This window comes from Hirundo rustica, chromosome 14 (genome assembly GCF_015227805.2).
Source record: "Hirundo rustica isolate bHirRus1 chromosome 14, bHirRus1.pri.v3, whole genome shotgun sequence".
NCBI lineage: Eukaryota > Metazoa > Chordata > Aves > Passeriformes > Hirundinidae > Hirundo > Hirundo rustica.
This window is the reverse complement of record NC_053463.1, coordinates 15632824-15651019: the sequence shown is the minus strand read 5'-3', so window position 1 is coordinate 15651019 and position 18196 is coordinate 15632824. Positions and strand designations below refer to the sequence as shown.

At 47.0% G+C, this 18196-nt stretch overlaps 1 protein-coding gene across 1 annotated transcript in view; it reads left to right on the top strand.

Moving 5' to 3' along the window:
* The first annotated feature begins 2103 nt into the window (after positions 1-2103).
* The window catches only part of PFDN1 (prefoldin subunit 1), a 31659-nt gene continuing 15566 nt past the window's right edge, over positions 2104-18196 (top strand). Inside the window, exons 1-3 of the mRNA XM_040078108.1 lie at positions 2104-2201; positions 2412-2578; positions 17564-17648. Coding sequence (XP_039934042.1) covers positions 2169-2201; positions 2412-2578; positions 17564-17648 — 285 coding nt within the window. The 5' untranslated portion in view covers positions 2104-2168. The remainder of the gene's footprint in view (positions 2202-2411; positions 2579-17563; positions 17649-18196) is intronic.

Sequence of the window (18196 nt, the reverse complement as noted above, 5' to 3'; positions counted from 1 at the left end):
ACAGCTATTTAACAAGATATTTTTCATTTTAAATTATATATTTATTTTAGATAAACTGTACATAGTATTTATATTTATTGTGGTCCTGGCCCTGCATCCTCCATGTACGTCAAGATAACAGGGCCAGACCTCCCTTATTTTTTAAGTGCAATGTAATATTCTAATAAATAACACTTTGTAACAAACACACGGGTTGTTAATTTTATCATGGAGGTGGAAAGGAGTCAGAATTCTGAAGGCTGCGTTCAGCTAGTGGGGTATTGCCAACAGCAGCAGAGCGTGTGGTCAGGCCTGCTGGATGGTCTTGTGCCATCCTTGGGGATCTGGGGACAGGATCCATCCCCGCTGGGCCCCATGTGAATTATTTTGGAGATTTTCTTCATCTTTGCCATCTGGTGCTTTGGGAGGGGTGTGACGTTTGTGTGTCTACTAACCAAGCAAAGCTGCCTCCAGTATGATTAAAGCCACTCTGGCCACTGATCCATTCAAATGGGAATGGTTCCTGGTTTTAAGCCAGCAGTTGTCATTTAGACGCTGGCAGAGGTTGCCCAGAGAAGCTGTGGCTGCCCCATACCTGTAGGTGTTCAAGGCCAGACTGAATGTGGCTTTGAGCAACTTGGTCCACTGGAAGGTGGACTGGATTATCCTAAAGGTCCCTTCTGACCAAATAGTATTATGATGGTTCTATTTGGCAAAAAAACAAACAAACAAACCACCCAAACAAACCCCATCCAGAGGTGGGCTCACACCTGTCTTGAAAGGAATCCCAGCTATTCATGGGGTAATTGCAGATTCCTGGAGCTGAGGTAATTCCAGCAAGCATCACTTCATAAAGTGGTCAGGAATGATTCCTTACTTTGCAGTAAAAATAACCTCCAAGCCAGTTCTTTCCTCTTGCCTGGGGGGAAGAGAGAGTGGGGGAGTTGCTGGCTCTGCTAGAGAGCCTTGAGGCAGAGAGAAATCATCAGGATCCTGGGCTCCATCCAAAGGAGCATGGCCAGCAGGTCAAAGGTGCTTCTTCCCTTCTACCATGTACAGTTCTCATGTCTCCAAATAAGAACATGCAACTGCTGGAGCAAGTCCAGAGGAAGTCACAAAGTTGCAGGAGGAATGGAGGATCTTCCCTATGAAGACAGACTGAGAGAGCTGGGGCTGTTCTCGTGGAGAAGAAAAGGTTGAGTGGAGGACTCATTGCAACCTTTCAGTGTCTGAAGGGGCTCCAAAGAAGCCAGAGAGGGACTCTTCACCAGGAACTGTAGTGACAAGACAAGGAGTAATAGGCACAAACTGAAAGAAGGAAAATTTAGGTTAGATTGTATGGAAGAAATTCTTTATTGTGAGGGACGGGAAGAGGTTGCCCAGAGAAGCTGCGGCCACCCCATCCCTGGGAATGTCCAAGGCAAGGTGGATGGGGCTTGAAGCAACCTGGGATCGTGGAAGGTGTCCCTGACCGTGGCAGGGGGAACTTGGGATGAGATAATCTTTAAGGTCCTGTCCAGCTCCTTAACATTCTATGATTCTCAGAGAAGGCAGGGATGGTTCTCCCCTCCGGCCGCTCTGGGCCTTCTCCTAAGCCCGCGCGGCGCCATCAGCCCGAGTCGGGGACACCCAGGTGGGGCCGGTCCGACCGGGCGGTCTCGGGCCCACAACCGCACCGGGGCAGCCGGGCCCGCAAGGGCACCGCGAGGGCACCGCAGGGCCCGGCCTGGCGTGAGGAACCCTCACGGGACCCCGGCCCGGTGGGTGCCGGTCCCACAGCCGCCCTCAGCCCGGTCGGTGCCGGTGCCGGTCCCACAGCCGCCCCCGGCCCGGTGGGTGCCGGTGCCGGTCCCACAGCAGCCCCCGCCCCGGTCGGTGCCGGTGCCGGTGCCGGTCCCACAGCCGCCCCCGGCCCGGTCGGTGCCGGTCCCACAGCAGCCCCCGCCCCGGTGGGTGCCGGTGCCGGTGCCGGTCCCACAGCAGCCCCCGGCCCGGTCGGTGCCGGTGCCGGTCCCACAGCAGCCCCCGCCCCGGTGGGTGACAGTGCCGGTGCCGGTGCCGGTCCCACAGCAGCCCCCGCCCCGGTCGGTGCCGGTGCCGGTGCCGGTGCCGGTGCCACAGCCCGTCCCCCCCGCGGGTGGAGCCCTGTCTGCCCCCGCCCCTCCGCGCAGGCGCCGTGCTCGGACAAGATGGCGGCGCCCGTGGATCTGGAGCTGAAGAAGGTACGAGCCCCCCGCCCGTGTGTGTCTCTCTCATGTGTGCTCCCTGCTCGCGTCCCACGCTTCCGCTGTGTGTCCTGCCTGCTGTGTGTGTGTCACCCCCTCCACTGTGTCCCCCTCCGTGTCCCGGCGTCGCCGGCCGGTCCCCTCGTGGCCGCGGCCCGGCGGGTTGTGCCCCCGCCGCTCCTCACCCCGGCGCTCTCCCCTGGCCAGGCCTTCACGGAGCTGCAGGCCAAGGTGATGGACACGCAGCAGAAGGTGAAGCTGGCCGACCTGCAGATCGAACAGCTCACCAAGACCAAGAAGCACGCGCACCTCACCGACACGGAGGTGATGATGCTGGTGGACGAGACCCGCATGTACGAGGGCGTGGGACGGATGTGAGTATCGGGGGGCAGCCCGGCTCTGTGCGCCGGGAGAGGGGACCCCTCCGTTCAGGAGGGACAGCGAGGGGCTGGAACGTGTCCTGAGAAGGATAACGCAGCTGGGAAAGCTCTGGAGCACAAGGACTGGCCGAAGGAGCTCTGGGGGCTGAGCCTGGAGAAAAAGGGGCTCGAAGGGAATCTTCTTACTTTCTTCAACTTCCTGACTGGAGAGTGAAGCTAAGTGGTTGTCAGGCTCTTCTCCCAGATAACAAGTGATGAGAGGACATAGTCTTAAACTGCACCAGGGGAGGTCATTAGGAAGAATTTCTTCACAAAAAGGGTGATTAAACATTGGAAGGGGCTGCCCAGGGAGGTGGTGAAGTCACTGTCCCTGGAGGTGTTTAAGGAAAGACTGGACACGGCACTTAATGCCATGGTGGTGTTGGGTCATAGGTTGCACTCAGTGACCTCAGATGTGTTTTACAATCTCAGTGATTCTGAGACCCCCAGCCTGACTGACTGAAGCCTCCAAGCTGCTGCCCTGGGCAGGAGGCTTTCCTCTTCACAAAGAACACAGCAGCTTTTTGTCAGCACATTCACTCGTTTCCTTTTTCTCATTGTGTTTCATTTTTAATTTCAGCAATCTGCCTGTGAATGCAGCGAGGACTAGTCCTTTACCTCTTGGGGTTAGATACTGGCTGCCCCCAAGAAGGGCTGTTGCAAGTTGTATTGGCTTTGTGTGGTTTTGCTTGCTGGCTCAGGTCCTGGCCCTGATGCTGTCCTCTGGCACCTCTGGGGTGTTTGTAATTTCAACTATCAGAGCGGTACTCTAATGCCAAATGGCATTTGTGGAGGTCCTCACAGGTCTGCCCCACGTCAGTCATTTCCAATGTAATTTATGTCAAACTCTCTGAAAACCCCCTGTGCATAGTTGCTGTGCTCAGGGCTTTGCTGGCACAGACGTTTTACAGAAATGTCCTTTGCAGTATCGTGCCAGGGGATGGATCTAATGTCATTGCTTGGATTTTTTTCAAACCCTTGGAAGCGAACATAAAGCTCTCAGTGCACTCTTAAGGATGTGCTTCTGTGTGTTGGATGGCTGTCGAAAGTAACACTTTAAACCAGTCCAGAGGTATTCTGATTAATTTCTGCAATGCACTTCGGTGGGATTTCAGCACCCTCTGACAGAAAACTCTATAGAGTGGTCTTTATACAGAGTGGTTTCACCATATAAAAAGTGGTTTCAAATCTGAAACATGTGCTTGCTTGACAAATATCACATTAGATTTCTGTGTTTCTGGTTTGAGAAACAGGATTTTGTCTCGTGTGGGTTGGGTAACAGTGGTGACTGCCCAACTCGGGATGTGGTTTGTGAAATACTGGATCTGCTCTGACTGCTGCCAAAAGGGGTGATTGTATCGACCTCTTCCCCACCCTGTTTACCCCACCTTCTTTGTGTCAAAGTGGGTGATCACAGGAGTGAGCAGTGAGCCAGGTCAGACTTCCAGTGCCCTCATCCATCAGCCCACGCAATCTCCAGACCGAGCTGTAGGGAGGTGGCAGGACTGGAAGCCAGGAGTGGTGTGTACTTTGCATTTTGCTGAGAGTTTTCAGGAGAGTTGTGCCCAGGCTAATGGAGCTGTTCAGAGTGGCAGGGTTCCCACTAAATAAACTTTTCCAATTAGTTCCATTCCATTAAATGTTGGATTTGGGGGGATGCTGGTGACATCAAAAAGAGACAGATTCCGATCTCTTGCAAGAGGTGACTGATTGACCCAGGCAGGCTGTAGATGTAGCAAACACTTGTGTTTGGAGTAGACATGAGATGTCTCGAAAGGTTTTTTTTTTTTCTGTTTGGTCACAGAGCAGACAGATGAAGAGTAAAAGATAATTCTGAAGTCAACATGTTTTTCTAAAGCTTTTTCAAAATTTGACAGTCCAGAATGCCTTTGGACTGGAGAAGTCCCTCAAGGTACTTTAAGAAATGTGAGAGTGTCGGTCTTTATCATTAGATGATCCTGCCTGTGTGTGAATCAGATGTGGGAAGCAGATGTTATTTCTTTGCAATCTGAAGTGCATTGTCCTGCTTTCTGCTTCTGCCTCCTCCTTCGGAGTAAGACACCTTTTTGATTGTGCTAAACCGTTTACACTTCCTGTGTGCAGGAGCCCCAGTCTTTGGGGAGTCCTCTCGTCCTTGCCTTTCCATGACCAGACAGGTGCGAGGCACGGCTGGCAGCTCCAGCTCCTCAGGGGTGGCAGAGGCGCCAGCAGGAAAATATTTGCCTTGTGATATTGTTTGAAAACTGAACTCTTCATGGACTTTGTTGTATTAGTCGCTGTGCAAATACAGATTAAGAGAGTGCCCTTCTTCTGAATGCTGCTCATTCATTCTTTTACTTCCCTTTTTTTTTTTTCCCTGTCTAAGCTTGACAGGGTATTTCTGTGGGCTCTGCCTGTCCTGCCTCTGGGGCTGAAGCTGCCCTGCCAATTGGCAGTGATGCTCTGGTGTCATTTGTGTCACTTCCTAGTGCAGAGAGCTTGCACCAAGTACATGAGGGAACTTCCTGGAGCCCACTCTCCCCACCCCTAGCAGAGAATTTATTACTGAAATTTGGGCTTTTGGCAAAGCAGGCTAAAAAGCAGCCCTTGAGCTAGAGTTAAAATCCAAGGGCAGTCTGGCATCTTGTGTTCCTCTGGAGAACAAAGGAGGTGGTCACTGTGGTTCTTCTGGACATGGAAGCCATGCTCTGTGAAGTGCACTAGCAGATGTCCTGCATGGACATGAGTTTGGCCACCAAAGGCATATTTGTGATGTCTTAATTTCATTTGCATAGTCCAGCATGGAAATACTGGCACTCTAAAGGGTTTCAGTTATCCAGGAAGGGTGGAGATTTGCGTCACTGTTAACTCTGATTATCAGGGTTCTTCTGCTTGTATAACTAAATTCTTGATGTAAGTTTTGTCCTTCTATTCCTGTGCTTAACTTTTTTTTTTTTTTTTAATTTCCTTTTTTGTTTTTTCCTCTAACTCCTCACTAAGCTGCTACTTAAAATCTGGCCTCTGATAGGGTTTCTGTGTTTTTCCTCCAGTTTGGGTCGATGGGCTGTATGCAAAGGGCTAGCACATACCCTTCTGTAGGACAAGATACCCCAAGTCTTCGTGGAATTTGAAGGTTTGAGGAACTGTGGTGGTGAGCTGCATCCTGGGAGGAAGCCTGCCTGTTTGGGTACTTCCTTTTGCACTACTTAGAAAGCAGTTGTGTTTTTATTTTCTGATCCCCTGTTCTGAGTCTCCTTCCTTCCCAGAAGGCTTTCCCTTCACTGCTGATAAGTGTGAAAGTTTCATTTGTTGTTCCTCCATTTGGTTTTTTTTTCTTTTCTTGGGAAATATTGCAGTTTGTGTAACATGCCGAGGCCTTACCGGGCTCCACATGTGGGGCTCAATTTACTTTTGGCTAAATCTATTTTTAATTTGACAGAAGAAATGTCAGAGCCACATAGTACGAGCTGATGAATTGCTGTGTACTGTACGTATCCGTGAGGCTGGGATCTCATCTGGGTGGTGGCATCCTGCCAAATACATTTCAGTTCTGTTACTTCATACTCTTTTGAAAGGGCTGTTACGTAGCCTGAGACAGCTACCACTGTGCTGGACTTCTGCTGAAGCTATTTGTGAACTGATATCATCGTGTTGCTTTCAGAGCTATGTTGAAAGTTTAAGCTTCAGAATTCTGTCTGAATATTTCAGACCTTTCCCTTTACATTCTTCTAGCCCATAACCTGGACAAGATCCTCATTTACAGAAGAAAAATGTCTGGCACTTGGTGTGGGGCACAGTGAGGAGAGTGCCGCGGTTTTTTCATGCCGTGCCAAAATAGACAGTCGGTTTTGGTTTGATATTGCTTTATCATCAGTTTACTTGTACAGCTAATGGGAGAACACTTAAAAGAGAAAATATCAAGCAAACACTGTAGCACAACTTTTGGCTCAAGATTCTCTGCAAGCATAATATATTATCGCAGCTGTCCCTATAAAATGACTTTGTGCCATTACAGTATTTTATGGGACAGCTGTGATAACATGATTTTGAAATTTTACTTGTTTTTTAAAGAGTAATTCAGATTTTTGGTGGCTGAACCATATGCAGGAAAAATCTGAGAGAGAATTAAATGTTCTTGATGATTCCTTGGATTTAAATGCATTCTTGCTTTTACTGTGATTCATGGTTTTGTTTGAAAATGAGACCCGATCAGTCACTGTGAGCTCTTTCCTGAACCCCCAAAGGAGGCTCACATCGCTGTAAAGCTGCAGGAGCTGCACTTTCACCGTCTGTGTGCGTGAGGTGTTCGACTCTGCCAGCACAGAGCACGGCAGCTGCCCTGTGCTTCCTGCTCCCATGTCAAAAATCTCACAAAGAGCTGAAGGACACCCAAGGCTTAACCTTGATGGTTCAGTTACTAACTATAGGCTGCTGTGTGAAATCCGAGTGGCTTCTCCATGGGGAGGCTCGGTGCGGGCTGGGCGCTGGAGCCCGGCTGCTGAGGAGCTGACAGGTGCTGACGCGAGTCCCAGGGACCAGCGTGTTGCTTTCTGGCCAAGATGTGGTTTATAAACCTAGAGTTCCTCCATGTAGCTATTGGAAAAGGGAGGATTTATTTTCCACAGTACGTCTGGCGTGTGGAGGGGTTCGATCAGGCACAGAGCTTTGAAGAAAACAGGATTTGTGTCCAGCTGCTTGACCGCTGCTGCTGCTGCTGCACATTGAACGAGCTGTTGGGAGCTGGTGCGTGAGGAACCAAAGGCTATATGGGCATGAGCCAAAAGGTTTTCCATCACACAGTTGGTTGTTATTTCAGGTTTTTTGAACGACTCGCTTTTGTTGCAGCCTGAGCAATGATCTTCACAGTGTTAGGTGTGAGTGGGCCTGTAAGAGTTTGCAAGATCTTTTTAGAGAGCTGTCATAGAAAACAAAAATGAGAATGATGCAGGCAGGGGTGATGCAGTGGTTTTCTGTGCTGCTGCCTGTGATGAAGTAAGGGGCAGGAGTTGGTTGTCAACCCCTTCCTGGTTAATTAGGAGTGTGAGAGGAGCACAGCTGGTCCGTAGACCTCGTGGTTACTGCTGGCAATAGTGAGATACTGGGAATCTGGACTCCTGGATTTGGTTCCAGCTCGGAAAGGGAGGTTGTTCTCTTGGGCACAGGCTTTTCCAACTGACATCTGATTTCCAAACACATTCCTTCCCCGCTGCCCTGCCCCCGCTTAGTTCTTGATCTTATTCCTGCTGCCCGGGGCTGCTTATTTGTAATCTCCTGGATATCTTGGTCCAGTTATAGCTCTTTTGCCCTTCTGTTCTACATAATTTCTCCATGCAATACTGAAACATCAGAGAAGAAAAGATTTCCATGGCTTGTGTGCAAGATGTCTATCTGCCCCATTCTAGGAAACATCTGCATTTCTTTAAAGAATCAGCTTTAGGCAGAGAACTTGGGCATGTCTGATAAGTCAGTGTTTGTGAAATACACAAGCAGCAGAAACAAGGGTCTTACAATAAAAATAATAGCTAATTTAAAATAAAAATAGGTCTTTTACTTATCCCTGCTGGAAATAAATCTGTTGCTTACAGTCCCCCACCTACTGCGTGGGTGTTCTGAAGATTAGCAATACAGCTTTTCCTCTTGCTTGTCTCCCTTGCCTGGGGACATTTAACTCTTTAGGAACATTCCTCTTTTGGGACTAGGACCATGACATTCACACAAGTCTTTTCCATTCTTTTCTTTATCCCTAACTTTTTCCCTACCTGTTGCCTACACGACACAGAGGAAGGAGCTACCTGAGTAAACTTGAGATGAAAATTCTTGAGATGATTCTAAACAGAGAAGAATAAGGGTCCGAAGGGAGGCTGAGTGCTCCTGCAGGCTGCCCTCCTTGCTAGAAGAGTGAGTTTGATGTGCTGTGAGCCAGAGGCAATGTGCTGTGGTGGAAATGCCAGAGCCTTCAGGAAGGCTGCACTCTCAGGGCAGCATTTGCAGGTTGGATCCAGGGCTGTCATAAGGCACCTTGGCTTTGTCCCTGCCTCCGGAGAGACAGAAGCTGAGCTCTCTTGCAAATACAGCCCATTTCTTGCTTCAGTGGCTCAGAGTTCTCTTTGGATATATGCTAGGCAAGTATTAAATGTTCTGAGGAGCCTACACTGCTCCTGCTTTTGTGACTTGCTGTGCCAAATGACTTCGCAAAGCCATTATGGAACATGACTGACTGATCTCTGAAGTGTTCTCCAAGCACTTAAAATGTCACTCTGGTATTCTGAAACAGCAAGGAACTTCCATTTATTTTAATATTTAGTGGATTTAAGATACTGTATTTTGAAACTTTTCCCCCATTTCCTGAAGAAAATTTTGGAATCAAGAGTGAGAGTCCCTGGAGAAATACTGAATGCTAGAGCACTTCTTTCAGAACACAGGGCTGTTTGGTTTAGCACAGAGGATGTGGCTTTCCTGCAGCAGAGAAGAACGGCCAGATCACTGGCCCAAGGAAGTACTGGGAGGGTCCCTGCTGTATTCCTGTCTTGCTTGGAGATGCCCTTCCAGGTGTGGAGTCGGTGGATATTGAGCCTGCAGGACAGGGTGTGACAGGGTACTCGGGGCCCACAGCTGTCAGATGGAGGTGCCCAGTCAGTCTCTGAGCTGGGATGTGAATGTCAGCATAAGGTATAAAATTTAGGTGGAACAGCCTTAAAGCACGTGAGAAATCTGAGTCTGAACATCCTGGCCTTGTCACCTGTTCTAAGCCTGAAAGAAGGAGAAGTTCATTCATGACCCCTGCATTAAAACACTGATTTAAATATGAGGAAACCAATCCCATGGCATGAGATCTCCCTTTTACACAAGTTTAATTCTGAGATGCAAGAACCAAAGGGCTGCGTCAAGTCTTAAACCAAATGCAAGACTTCTCTCTTGAATTCTTACTTTGTTTTCTCCAAAACTATTTGCTGAATTAACAGAATGTTTCAGCCCATTTAGAAAAAAAACCCAAAAAAAACCCAAAAAACAAAAACAGGCTGAGAAGAAAGGATTTTCAAAAACAACATCCAGCCTTTTTTGGTCCACAGATGCTGATTCTAAGAAGTTTGTTCTTGCTGATTAGGACACAGCAGTGTGGTTGTTTTAGTGCTAGCTAATTTAACTCCAGAGTCCAGAAATATCTGTTAGTGTTATGCTTGAATTCTTTTGGCTCGGTTATCTTAGTGTCCTGTGCTGTGATGTTTTCTGTAGTGCTTTGACGCTTTGTTGTAGCAGGATTTGAGATGTGCAGAAGCCAAGACTGTGCTATTTATCCTCAAGCTGAGTCTTCCCCCTCACTTTGCATTTCAAAGGTTTCCTCCCTGGCAAGGCAGAAAGCTTTTTTCTTTTTTTTCTTTTCCCCTTCTTGCAACTGTGGGTGGAGTTTCTTTTCAAAAAAGGTGGATCCTGATTTTGCTAGTTTTCCTGTACAGGTTCTTAGGGAAAGGTTGCTGCTGAGAAGGGCATAAATTTGCCTGTCAGAATATGGCAATGTTTCATGTCACTTTATTTGCTACTGCCAAGTTCACCTTTCTGATCACAGAATATTTATCAATAAGAAACAAATTAAAATAGAAATGTCTATAGGATTATCTACCAGGGTGCTTATACCAGCATTTGCTTGTTTGTTTTCCTTAGTGCATATCCATGTGGTGTTGTAGTTTTAATTTTTTTTTTTTTTTTTTTTTTTTAGTTAAGCATTCTTCCATAGGAATTTGTTGGGAATTCTTAAAAATAGAGCAGATTTTAGAAATGGATCTTGACTCCCTATTATTGGAAAAGTTGGTTCTGTTTTCTGCTTCGTGCAACTTTCAAATCTGGTACAACCCAGACTGCAAAAAATCTATTTGAGGTGCATGTGTGGTTGGTATGTTGTAGTCATCTGAGTTCCCTTGGCTTAAATAAGCCACAGCTCATCATTGCTACTTACTATCAAATTCTATGAAAACAAAATTAGAAGACAAAACCACTAAATCAGGAATATGGTGAGGAGGAATATAGTGGGGATTTCAGTTCCATGAACTGCTGTTGTTCTTGCAGTGTTTTCCCACATGGATTTAATCTCAAATGTTATGAATTCCTGTATGATAGAGAGGAGGCATTTGCTTGCTTTTTTTAAAAAAATTCCATTTATGTCAATTGAGCCTTCAAAAAGAATGCATGATGCTCATTAAAAGCAGACCACAGTACTATTTTCTTCTTTTGGGTTGTGCTATGTTTAATGCACTCTTAGAGGTATATTCCTGATGTCTTTTTTTAAAGAACCAAACATGAACAATGGTATAAATCTACCATCTTGTTAAGTGTCTGGCAATGCAGAAACTGCTGCTTGCAAGCTGTGTTACTATCTTGGCTTGAGGTAATGTAATATGCTGTAGCTATTGAGAGATGCCCCCCAAAAAAGTGCAAGCTCAATGTAAACATGGCCTGAAGTGCAGCCCAAACCCCTCCGTGGGGCTGGGCGCGTCGGGCCAGCCCCTGCCGAGCTTTGAGGAAGCGAACGGCGTGGAATTCTTTGTCCAAATCCTTTAGCTCCTTAGAGTAAATAGGTTTATGGCTTACAAACGTTCATCTGAGTAAAAGTTACCCTTGTTGGAGCCTACTTAAGACGGTTTGGCCGATGTCCAGCGCCGCTAATCCCGGTCTCAGCGTGCTCCGGTGTGTCAGGCTGGCTTTGCACAGGTTGTGCTGCCCACTGGGGATGTCTCCTGCCCAAACAGCTCCTGGTGCTCATCCACCTCTCCGAGGGCAGCAGTAAAATGTCGTGTGAACTATAAACTGCTGCTCCTTGGAATGTATTCGTGTATAATCCTCCCAGCATAAGCTGCGGGATTTGTTTTGCTTTAAGGTATGCGGGGTGCAATAGTGAGGGTCAGCTATATCGAGGTGACCCAGTGAGACGACTGACCACTAAAATAAATGCAAACATAGGGAAAGCTTCCACTCATCTGTTCAAACTCCATCTGTTGTGAACCAGCTCTAGTTAAGGCATATGATCTGTTGATGGGAAATTCAAAATCAGGCTGAAAAAATGTGAAACCCTTAGACATGAAGGGTGGCAGCACAAGCTATAATTAGTGATGATTTTTCTCCAATTTTTTTTTTTTTTTTAAATTTAATATTGCTTCCTTGTCTTGTTTGGAGCTGGATAATTCACCTAGGGTGACTAAAACTGGAATTTGGAGAGGTATAAACTGTGCTTGGTATGAACTGCATAAAGAATAATTTACAGAAGCACCAGCAAATCCTTGGAGAGTAGAAGAGGACTAACTGGTGCTGGCAGTTCTGCACAGCTGGTTTTGGTTCAATCAAGCTAGATTGCTTGGGATCAGCTCCTTGGAAGCCTTTCTTCCATTGGCTTTGAAGAGTACTTAAAATGCAGTAATCCCCTACTGAGTCTGCTCAAAGCTTGAGCAGCAGTGCAAGTTCAGAATTAAAAAGCATCTTTAAATAGTTAAAGGCATGACTGGGTTTAGCCAAACTTTTCTCACAGAGTGGTCTAACGCAAGCACTTGGTTTCAAGGAGCAGGGCATTTCATGTAAACACTACTGGGGTATACCACAACATGTTAAGTTGTTTAGAAATACAGTAAACATGTTAAAATAATGTTACGGCTTTGCGCAAAGTTGTTTGTTTTCTTTTCAGTTTTTGTAGAGAGTTTCCCAAATGGAATGAGAACCATGTAGCTGAAGTTACAGTGACTCTTTATGTGAGCTGGGAGCCAGGTGAATGGACTTAAAGATCTGCCATTCATCATTATTCTGGCAAAATAACACCAGACATACGTACCTGTAAAATTGTCTCTGTCTGGAATTAGGCAGAGAGCTGTATACCCATCTTGGCAGGGGAAAAGCTGACGCTTCCCCTGCTGCCCTGATTCTTGCAGGGATCTACGTGGGGCCAAGTGGGAAGAGCTTCTTTGCAGACTGTGTGTGAGGGGCTCCTGTGGCCTGTTGTGGGGCTGCTTCCCACCTGGTTTGAATACTTGAACACAGCCTCTTGCACAGGCAGGGCAGGCAGGAGAAATGCTGTGACCATGTGTCCTAACTCCAGAGGAGAGGAGAGGAGAGGAGAGGAGAGGCTGCTCATGCCCAGGACAGCTGCTTGCCCCTGAAAGCTCCAGCTGTAAAGGCTGAAGTCTGACGCAGTTGCAAGTAATTGAAAGTAGGGGTTCTTCATGGAAAACCTGAACTATGAGCATCACTGTGACTCCACCTTTAATAACTTTAATGACTTGTATGTCATGATGAAGAGTGGCATGTGCTGAACAAACATCTCCATAACCTCATTCATTAAGAGGCGAATCTTTCAGAATCTAATATTATGTCTCAAAGTCAAGTAAACAGTACATTTTGGTGCAAACAGGCTGAGTTATGGAATTACTTACACCGGACGATCATCACTTTGTGGGTGTGTATGTGTGACACAAAGGGACAGACAGATGATGAAGTGGGCAGCACTGCTGACCTGACAAGAGTCCAAGGGCCATTTGGACCAGAGCATCAGGGAGTGCAATATAAACACTGATCAAATGAAAATTATAATAGAAGATTGTGAATTAATGAAATAGAATTGTGAAGGGGTAAGAGATCCCTTCAGAAAGAAACTAACAGCCTCGGAGAGTGTATATAAACCACTTTCTCTGCTTTAGGGAAACAAAATTCCTGGTGTGGAGCTAGCAAAGGGAGGAAAATAGAAACAAGTGGGAATATTTAGAGTGAGGTTTCTCTTTCAGTTCCCTTGTGCTCTATTTTTGTTCTTGTATTGCACTTGAGAACCAGCAGTCACTGGGAGGCCGAGCATGTAGGTGCAGTCGATTGGCAACCACTTGGCTCTGCTCCACGGGGCTGTTCTTGTTGGCAGCTCAGGTTTGGCTGAGCACTGCTGTCCTCAGGGACACCCCTCCTCTGCAACTTTCATTTCTAATTTTCTTTGGTTTGAGTTTTCATCATAATCTATGGACACTGGACCTGTTCTGTTTTTACTAGCCATTCTCTTTGAAGTGGGTGACCAGGTGAGATGGGGTGAACTTTTCCATTCTGACCCAGATATTTCTGATGTTAATTTAGCAACAGTGAAAAAGTTCCTGTGTGAAGAGGTGATTGTTACTAAGCTTTGTAATTGCCACTATGGTGCTGAACATGTTTCTGAATCACTGTTTCATGCTTGATAGTGTGGGTGTCGTGTTTGACAGGTCTGTGAGTGTGTGCTGTGATGCTTCACTGAGGGCAGGCGGATATGGGCCAACTCTCGTGTCTGGGAGAAGACTTGGTTTGTTGCTTGTCTTCTGCGGGTTAGCAGTGCTTTAGCTCCATCCTAGTTCAACACACAAACTCTGGGGGCTTGGAGCCTCCCATGAACTCCAGCAGAGCTGTGAAAGCAGCTCTTGGGTCAGTATTAGCTGTGTCACCCGCTGGGCTTTGCACCAGTGAGCAGAAAGGGGCTCCTCGGTTCGGTGGCTGTCATATGGGGCCAGCTCTCAGCTGGTGGTGAATCTCCAGGCACTGGATTAACTTCATCTATTTGAAAAGCTTGTTCACAAACTCACTCAGGGGAAATTAAATTGTCAGAATGTACCGTGCTTCTTTCATGAGCTTGAAAATCTGTACATAGAAGAACCACATCTAACTGAAACCAGGCAGCAGAATGACACTGCCCTACTTCTCCAGCTTGGTGAGGAAAAAACCTAAACATCATCAAGTTGATGTGTTACTTAGGGTAATTGGAAAAATGAAATTTAGATTAAATTTACATTCTGGTTTATTACAAGTACCCTGCAGCACTTCTTACCTACTCCTGCTTTTTCCAAGTGCTGCCATTAACCACATTATTCCCTTAGGTAAAAACTTTGGCCAAGATCTCCATAATGTTCGTATCCCAAACTAGACACTAAAAAACTGATGTGTTTTTTGAGACCTGCTTATGCTGGAAAGCAAAGCCACAGATATAAACAGTTAACTGGGGATGTGGATTTATAGTTCAGCTTTCCAGGACCCGGCCTTTGGCAGCTTCCAGGGCGGTACCTGTGCACTGGAGGCCGAGAGCTCCGCGGTCTTGCGGCAGGGAACTCAACCGGGTGCTGCTGCCCAAGTCAGGACTGATCTGCTCTGCTTCTGAGTGAGTGTGTGAATGGACACAGGTTCCAGCCCATTGTTTTATAGCAGGCAAACTCGGGGTGCTCCTATTTGTGCCCAGCTGCCTGTATAAGTCTCGTCAGTGCTAATTTCAGCCATCCAATTTTAATTTGCTGCCGCATGTCTGCCAGAGCATTGCAGGAGGGTGGGAGGGAGGATATTTTCCCCGATGACTGCTGTTGACATTTGCAGAATAAAAGTGAAGTCAGGCAGTTGTTTGTTGGAGGTTTTGGTGCCTGTAGCGGTTCTGAGCCAGTCAGGATCGCCCAGTGCCTGTCACCCAGCAGGGACCTTCCCAGCTGCAGCATGGGGAAAATTGCTCAAGCTGTGTTGCTGTTGAACTTTGTTTTTTAAGCCAGGGACGTCAGGGAAACCAAAATGATCAATCTTCCTGTACAATTTGGAGAAGCAAATGAGAAGGGATTGTATTCTTCTTTGCTGCCCCCACAAAAAAAGGAAATAATTCAGGAAATGTTCGCGTACACAGGCAGGCTCAGGAAAGCAGTGACGTGGGAAGGGACTCATGGCATTGTGTACAGATGGCATCTTGCAGCTTTGGTTTTCACTAATGGCAGCTACTGCAGAAGTAAAGCAAAATTTGAGTTTAGAGGGTGTGTGTGTGAAGGCTGATGGTTTTTATTCTGGTGCTGCATGCCTGAGGTAGGCTGGTTTGCTGGTGGTCCTGAAAAGTTCCTCTTCTCTGGCTGGATCCAGGCTCTGTATCTAACAGCTGTAAAAGTAACTTCTTTCCTAGAAGGGTGGTCTTGAACTTGATTTTCACAAGTCACCCGTGTTATTTCAGCAGTCTGCTGTATGCCAGGACCCCAAACCATCACCACTGTGTGCCAGTGAATCGTGGGAACACCTCCTAGTGGAAGGGGGGGATTGACGGGGAAAAGAGAGTCTGAGTGGGCTGTGTTGGTAAGAACAGGAGCAGACAGAGAGCAAAGATGATGCCAACAGTAAGCATGAGCCAAGACTGGGGAAAAAATGAGAGAGATTTGAGAAAATTGCAACATAAAAGATGAAGCGGAAGTTCCTGTGGAGAAGAGGAGATGAAGCGGAACAGGGAAAGAAGTGGGAGGAGGAGGAGGTGCTTCTGTGTGCAGTTAATAGCAACCCCAAAGAGAGTTTTAATTGGAAACGTATTATAATTATCCACGGTTTTCCTCCCATGCGTTTCAGGAATGCATGTGGCAGGTAGTTTTCCTTTTGGCTGAGTTACTGATGCAGAGGGTACTGGGTTTCCAGCCAAGTGGCAGATCCGTGTTTGTGTTTACCAGGCACTGAGCAAACACTTTAATAATGTCATTGGTCGTGGGAGATGACTCTGCAAACTGATTTCAGGTTTTTCTGTAGCAGACGGGGAATGCACCCTGATTCTGCCCCGTCTAAAGCTGCTCATTTTAACTGTTGAAGCATGAGCTGTTGTCACCTGGCAGGAGGACATTGACCCTAGTTGGTGCTCGAGGAGACCTTGACCTCGTTGGTATGACCCATGGAGGCTCCTTCTAAATCCCCTGGGGGACTTTCTAAGTAGGGAAGGGGGTGAATCTGCAGCTTGTACATTCTTTATGTCTGGAAGGATGAAAAACAACCATGGAGGGTTCCTAAAATTTGTTTGAACTTAGTTGTCCTTTACCTCTTTGTGGGATGCCAGTGCCACGTGCTGGGGAGCTGCTTTGGATGCTGGTGCTCCTTCAGAGGCTTCTCTGAGCGAGGCAGGCACCTTTCTGCTTTTTGGCAAGCAGGACTCAGATATTATGGATGCGTCTTTCAAATCCCTTTGGCAGCTGAAAACAAAGCAAGTGGAAACCAGTGGCCACAATTTCAGTTAAAAGCAGCCACTTCCCACCTCACAAAAAACCCTTTGGCTGGTGAAAGCATAGAAATTTGGAGATCAGTGAGGGGTCGGGTTAAAGGCAAGGCTTGAGAAGTGGGAGTTGTGAAAGTTCCATAGGTTCTGCTGGAAGCACTGTCTTTGTTTTGTCAAATCATACAAGGGCGTGGGTTGGAAGTCTTCACTGACCATCCAGTCCCACCCCCTGCCCTGGGCAGGGACACCTTCCACTGTCCCAGGCAGCTCCAAGCTGTGTCCAGCCTGGCCTTGGACACTTCGAGGGATGGGGCAGCCACAGCTTCTTTGGACAGCCTGTGCCAGCACCTCACCATCCTCAGTTAAAACATTTCTCCTCTGTGTCCAACCTAACCCTGGCCTGTTGCAGTTTAAAACTTGCCTGGCATGACAGACCCTGGTAAAAAGCCTCTGTCTTTCATGTGAGCCCCTTTTATACACTGAAAAGCTGCAGTAAGGTCTCCCTGGAGCCTGTTCTCCTCCAGGTTGTGCAACCCCAACTCCCTCAGCCTTTCCCTGTGGAAAGCTTTGGTTTTATTGTGTGAGTTTGTTTACTTTGTGAGCACTAAACCCTTAATAAACAGCTCTTACCTGTCAAGAGTCTTCCTTGACTCTGTGCCATCAACTGATTAAATCCCTTTGAAAGGAAGGTGCTGACAGACTCCCCTTGCTGGCTGTGTGCCAGAACTGCTTCCAGATCATTCAAGGACACTGAATGATAGAGGGAGATCTCTGTGTGTCCATGTTCATCCTCACAGAGCATGGGTGAGGCTGGTGAGCCTTTGGGACCAGCCTGGTGGGCTCTGGGAGCTGTCAGAGCAGTTTCGCCAAAGCATGGGAGTGAGGATGAACACTTAGCAGAGATGGCTCTAGTTTGACTTGGTGCACAGCTGGTGAACACTGATGTAAGAAGCACCCAACTTTTTCTGTCTCTTCTTTTTCACTTGTAGGTTTATTCTTCAGCCTAAAGGAGTGATTCATAATCAGCTCTTAGAAAAACAGAGAATAGCTGAAGAGAAGATTAAGGAGTTAGAGGTAAGTTTTTGGCAAGTGATGATGAAAGCAAATCATTAAAGGTCAGCAAGATGCTCTTTGATATGTCTCTTGTTTTTATCTGGTGCTTTTCATGCTGAAGCATTGTAACTAGATGAAACAGTGAGTCTATTACAAGTAACCTACAATAACTCAAGGCACTTTCCTAGATCTACAAACCAGTAGGGATTGATTGTTCTCACTGTACCCCGGAATGAAAACTGGGAGCGAAGCATTCAAATGAGATTAGTAAGAGCAAGGTCTAAAGCCAGCAAAAGGATGTTTGTGTGGTTATTTGCAGCAGATAAGTGATGTAAAATTTCACCAGTGTTGTGGGTATTTAAAGGTTACACTGCCTCAGAACAATTGCACAAATTCATGGAAGAGAAATCCATCGAGAATTACCAAATATGTAGAAATGGCATCCTGCTCAGGAAGTCCCTGAGCTAAAAATGTCTGGAGGGTGGGAAAGTATGAGGAGGAAGTACCGTATAGGCCTGCCCTGTCCTTACACTCTGCCCTTAGGCATCTGCTTGGGGCTGCTGTTGAAG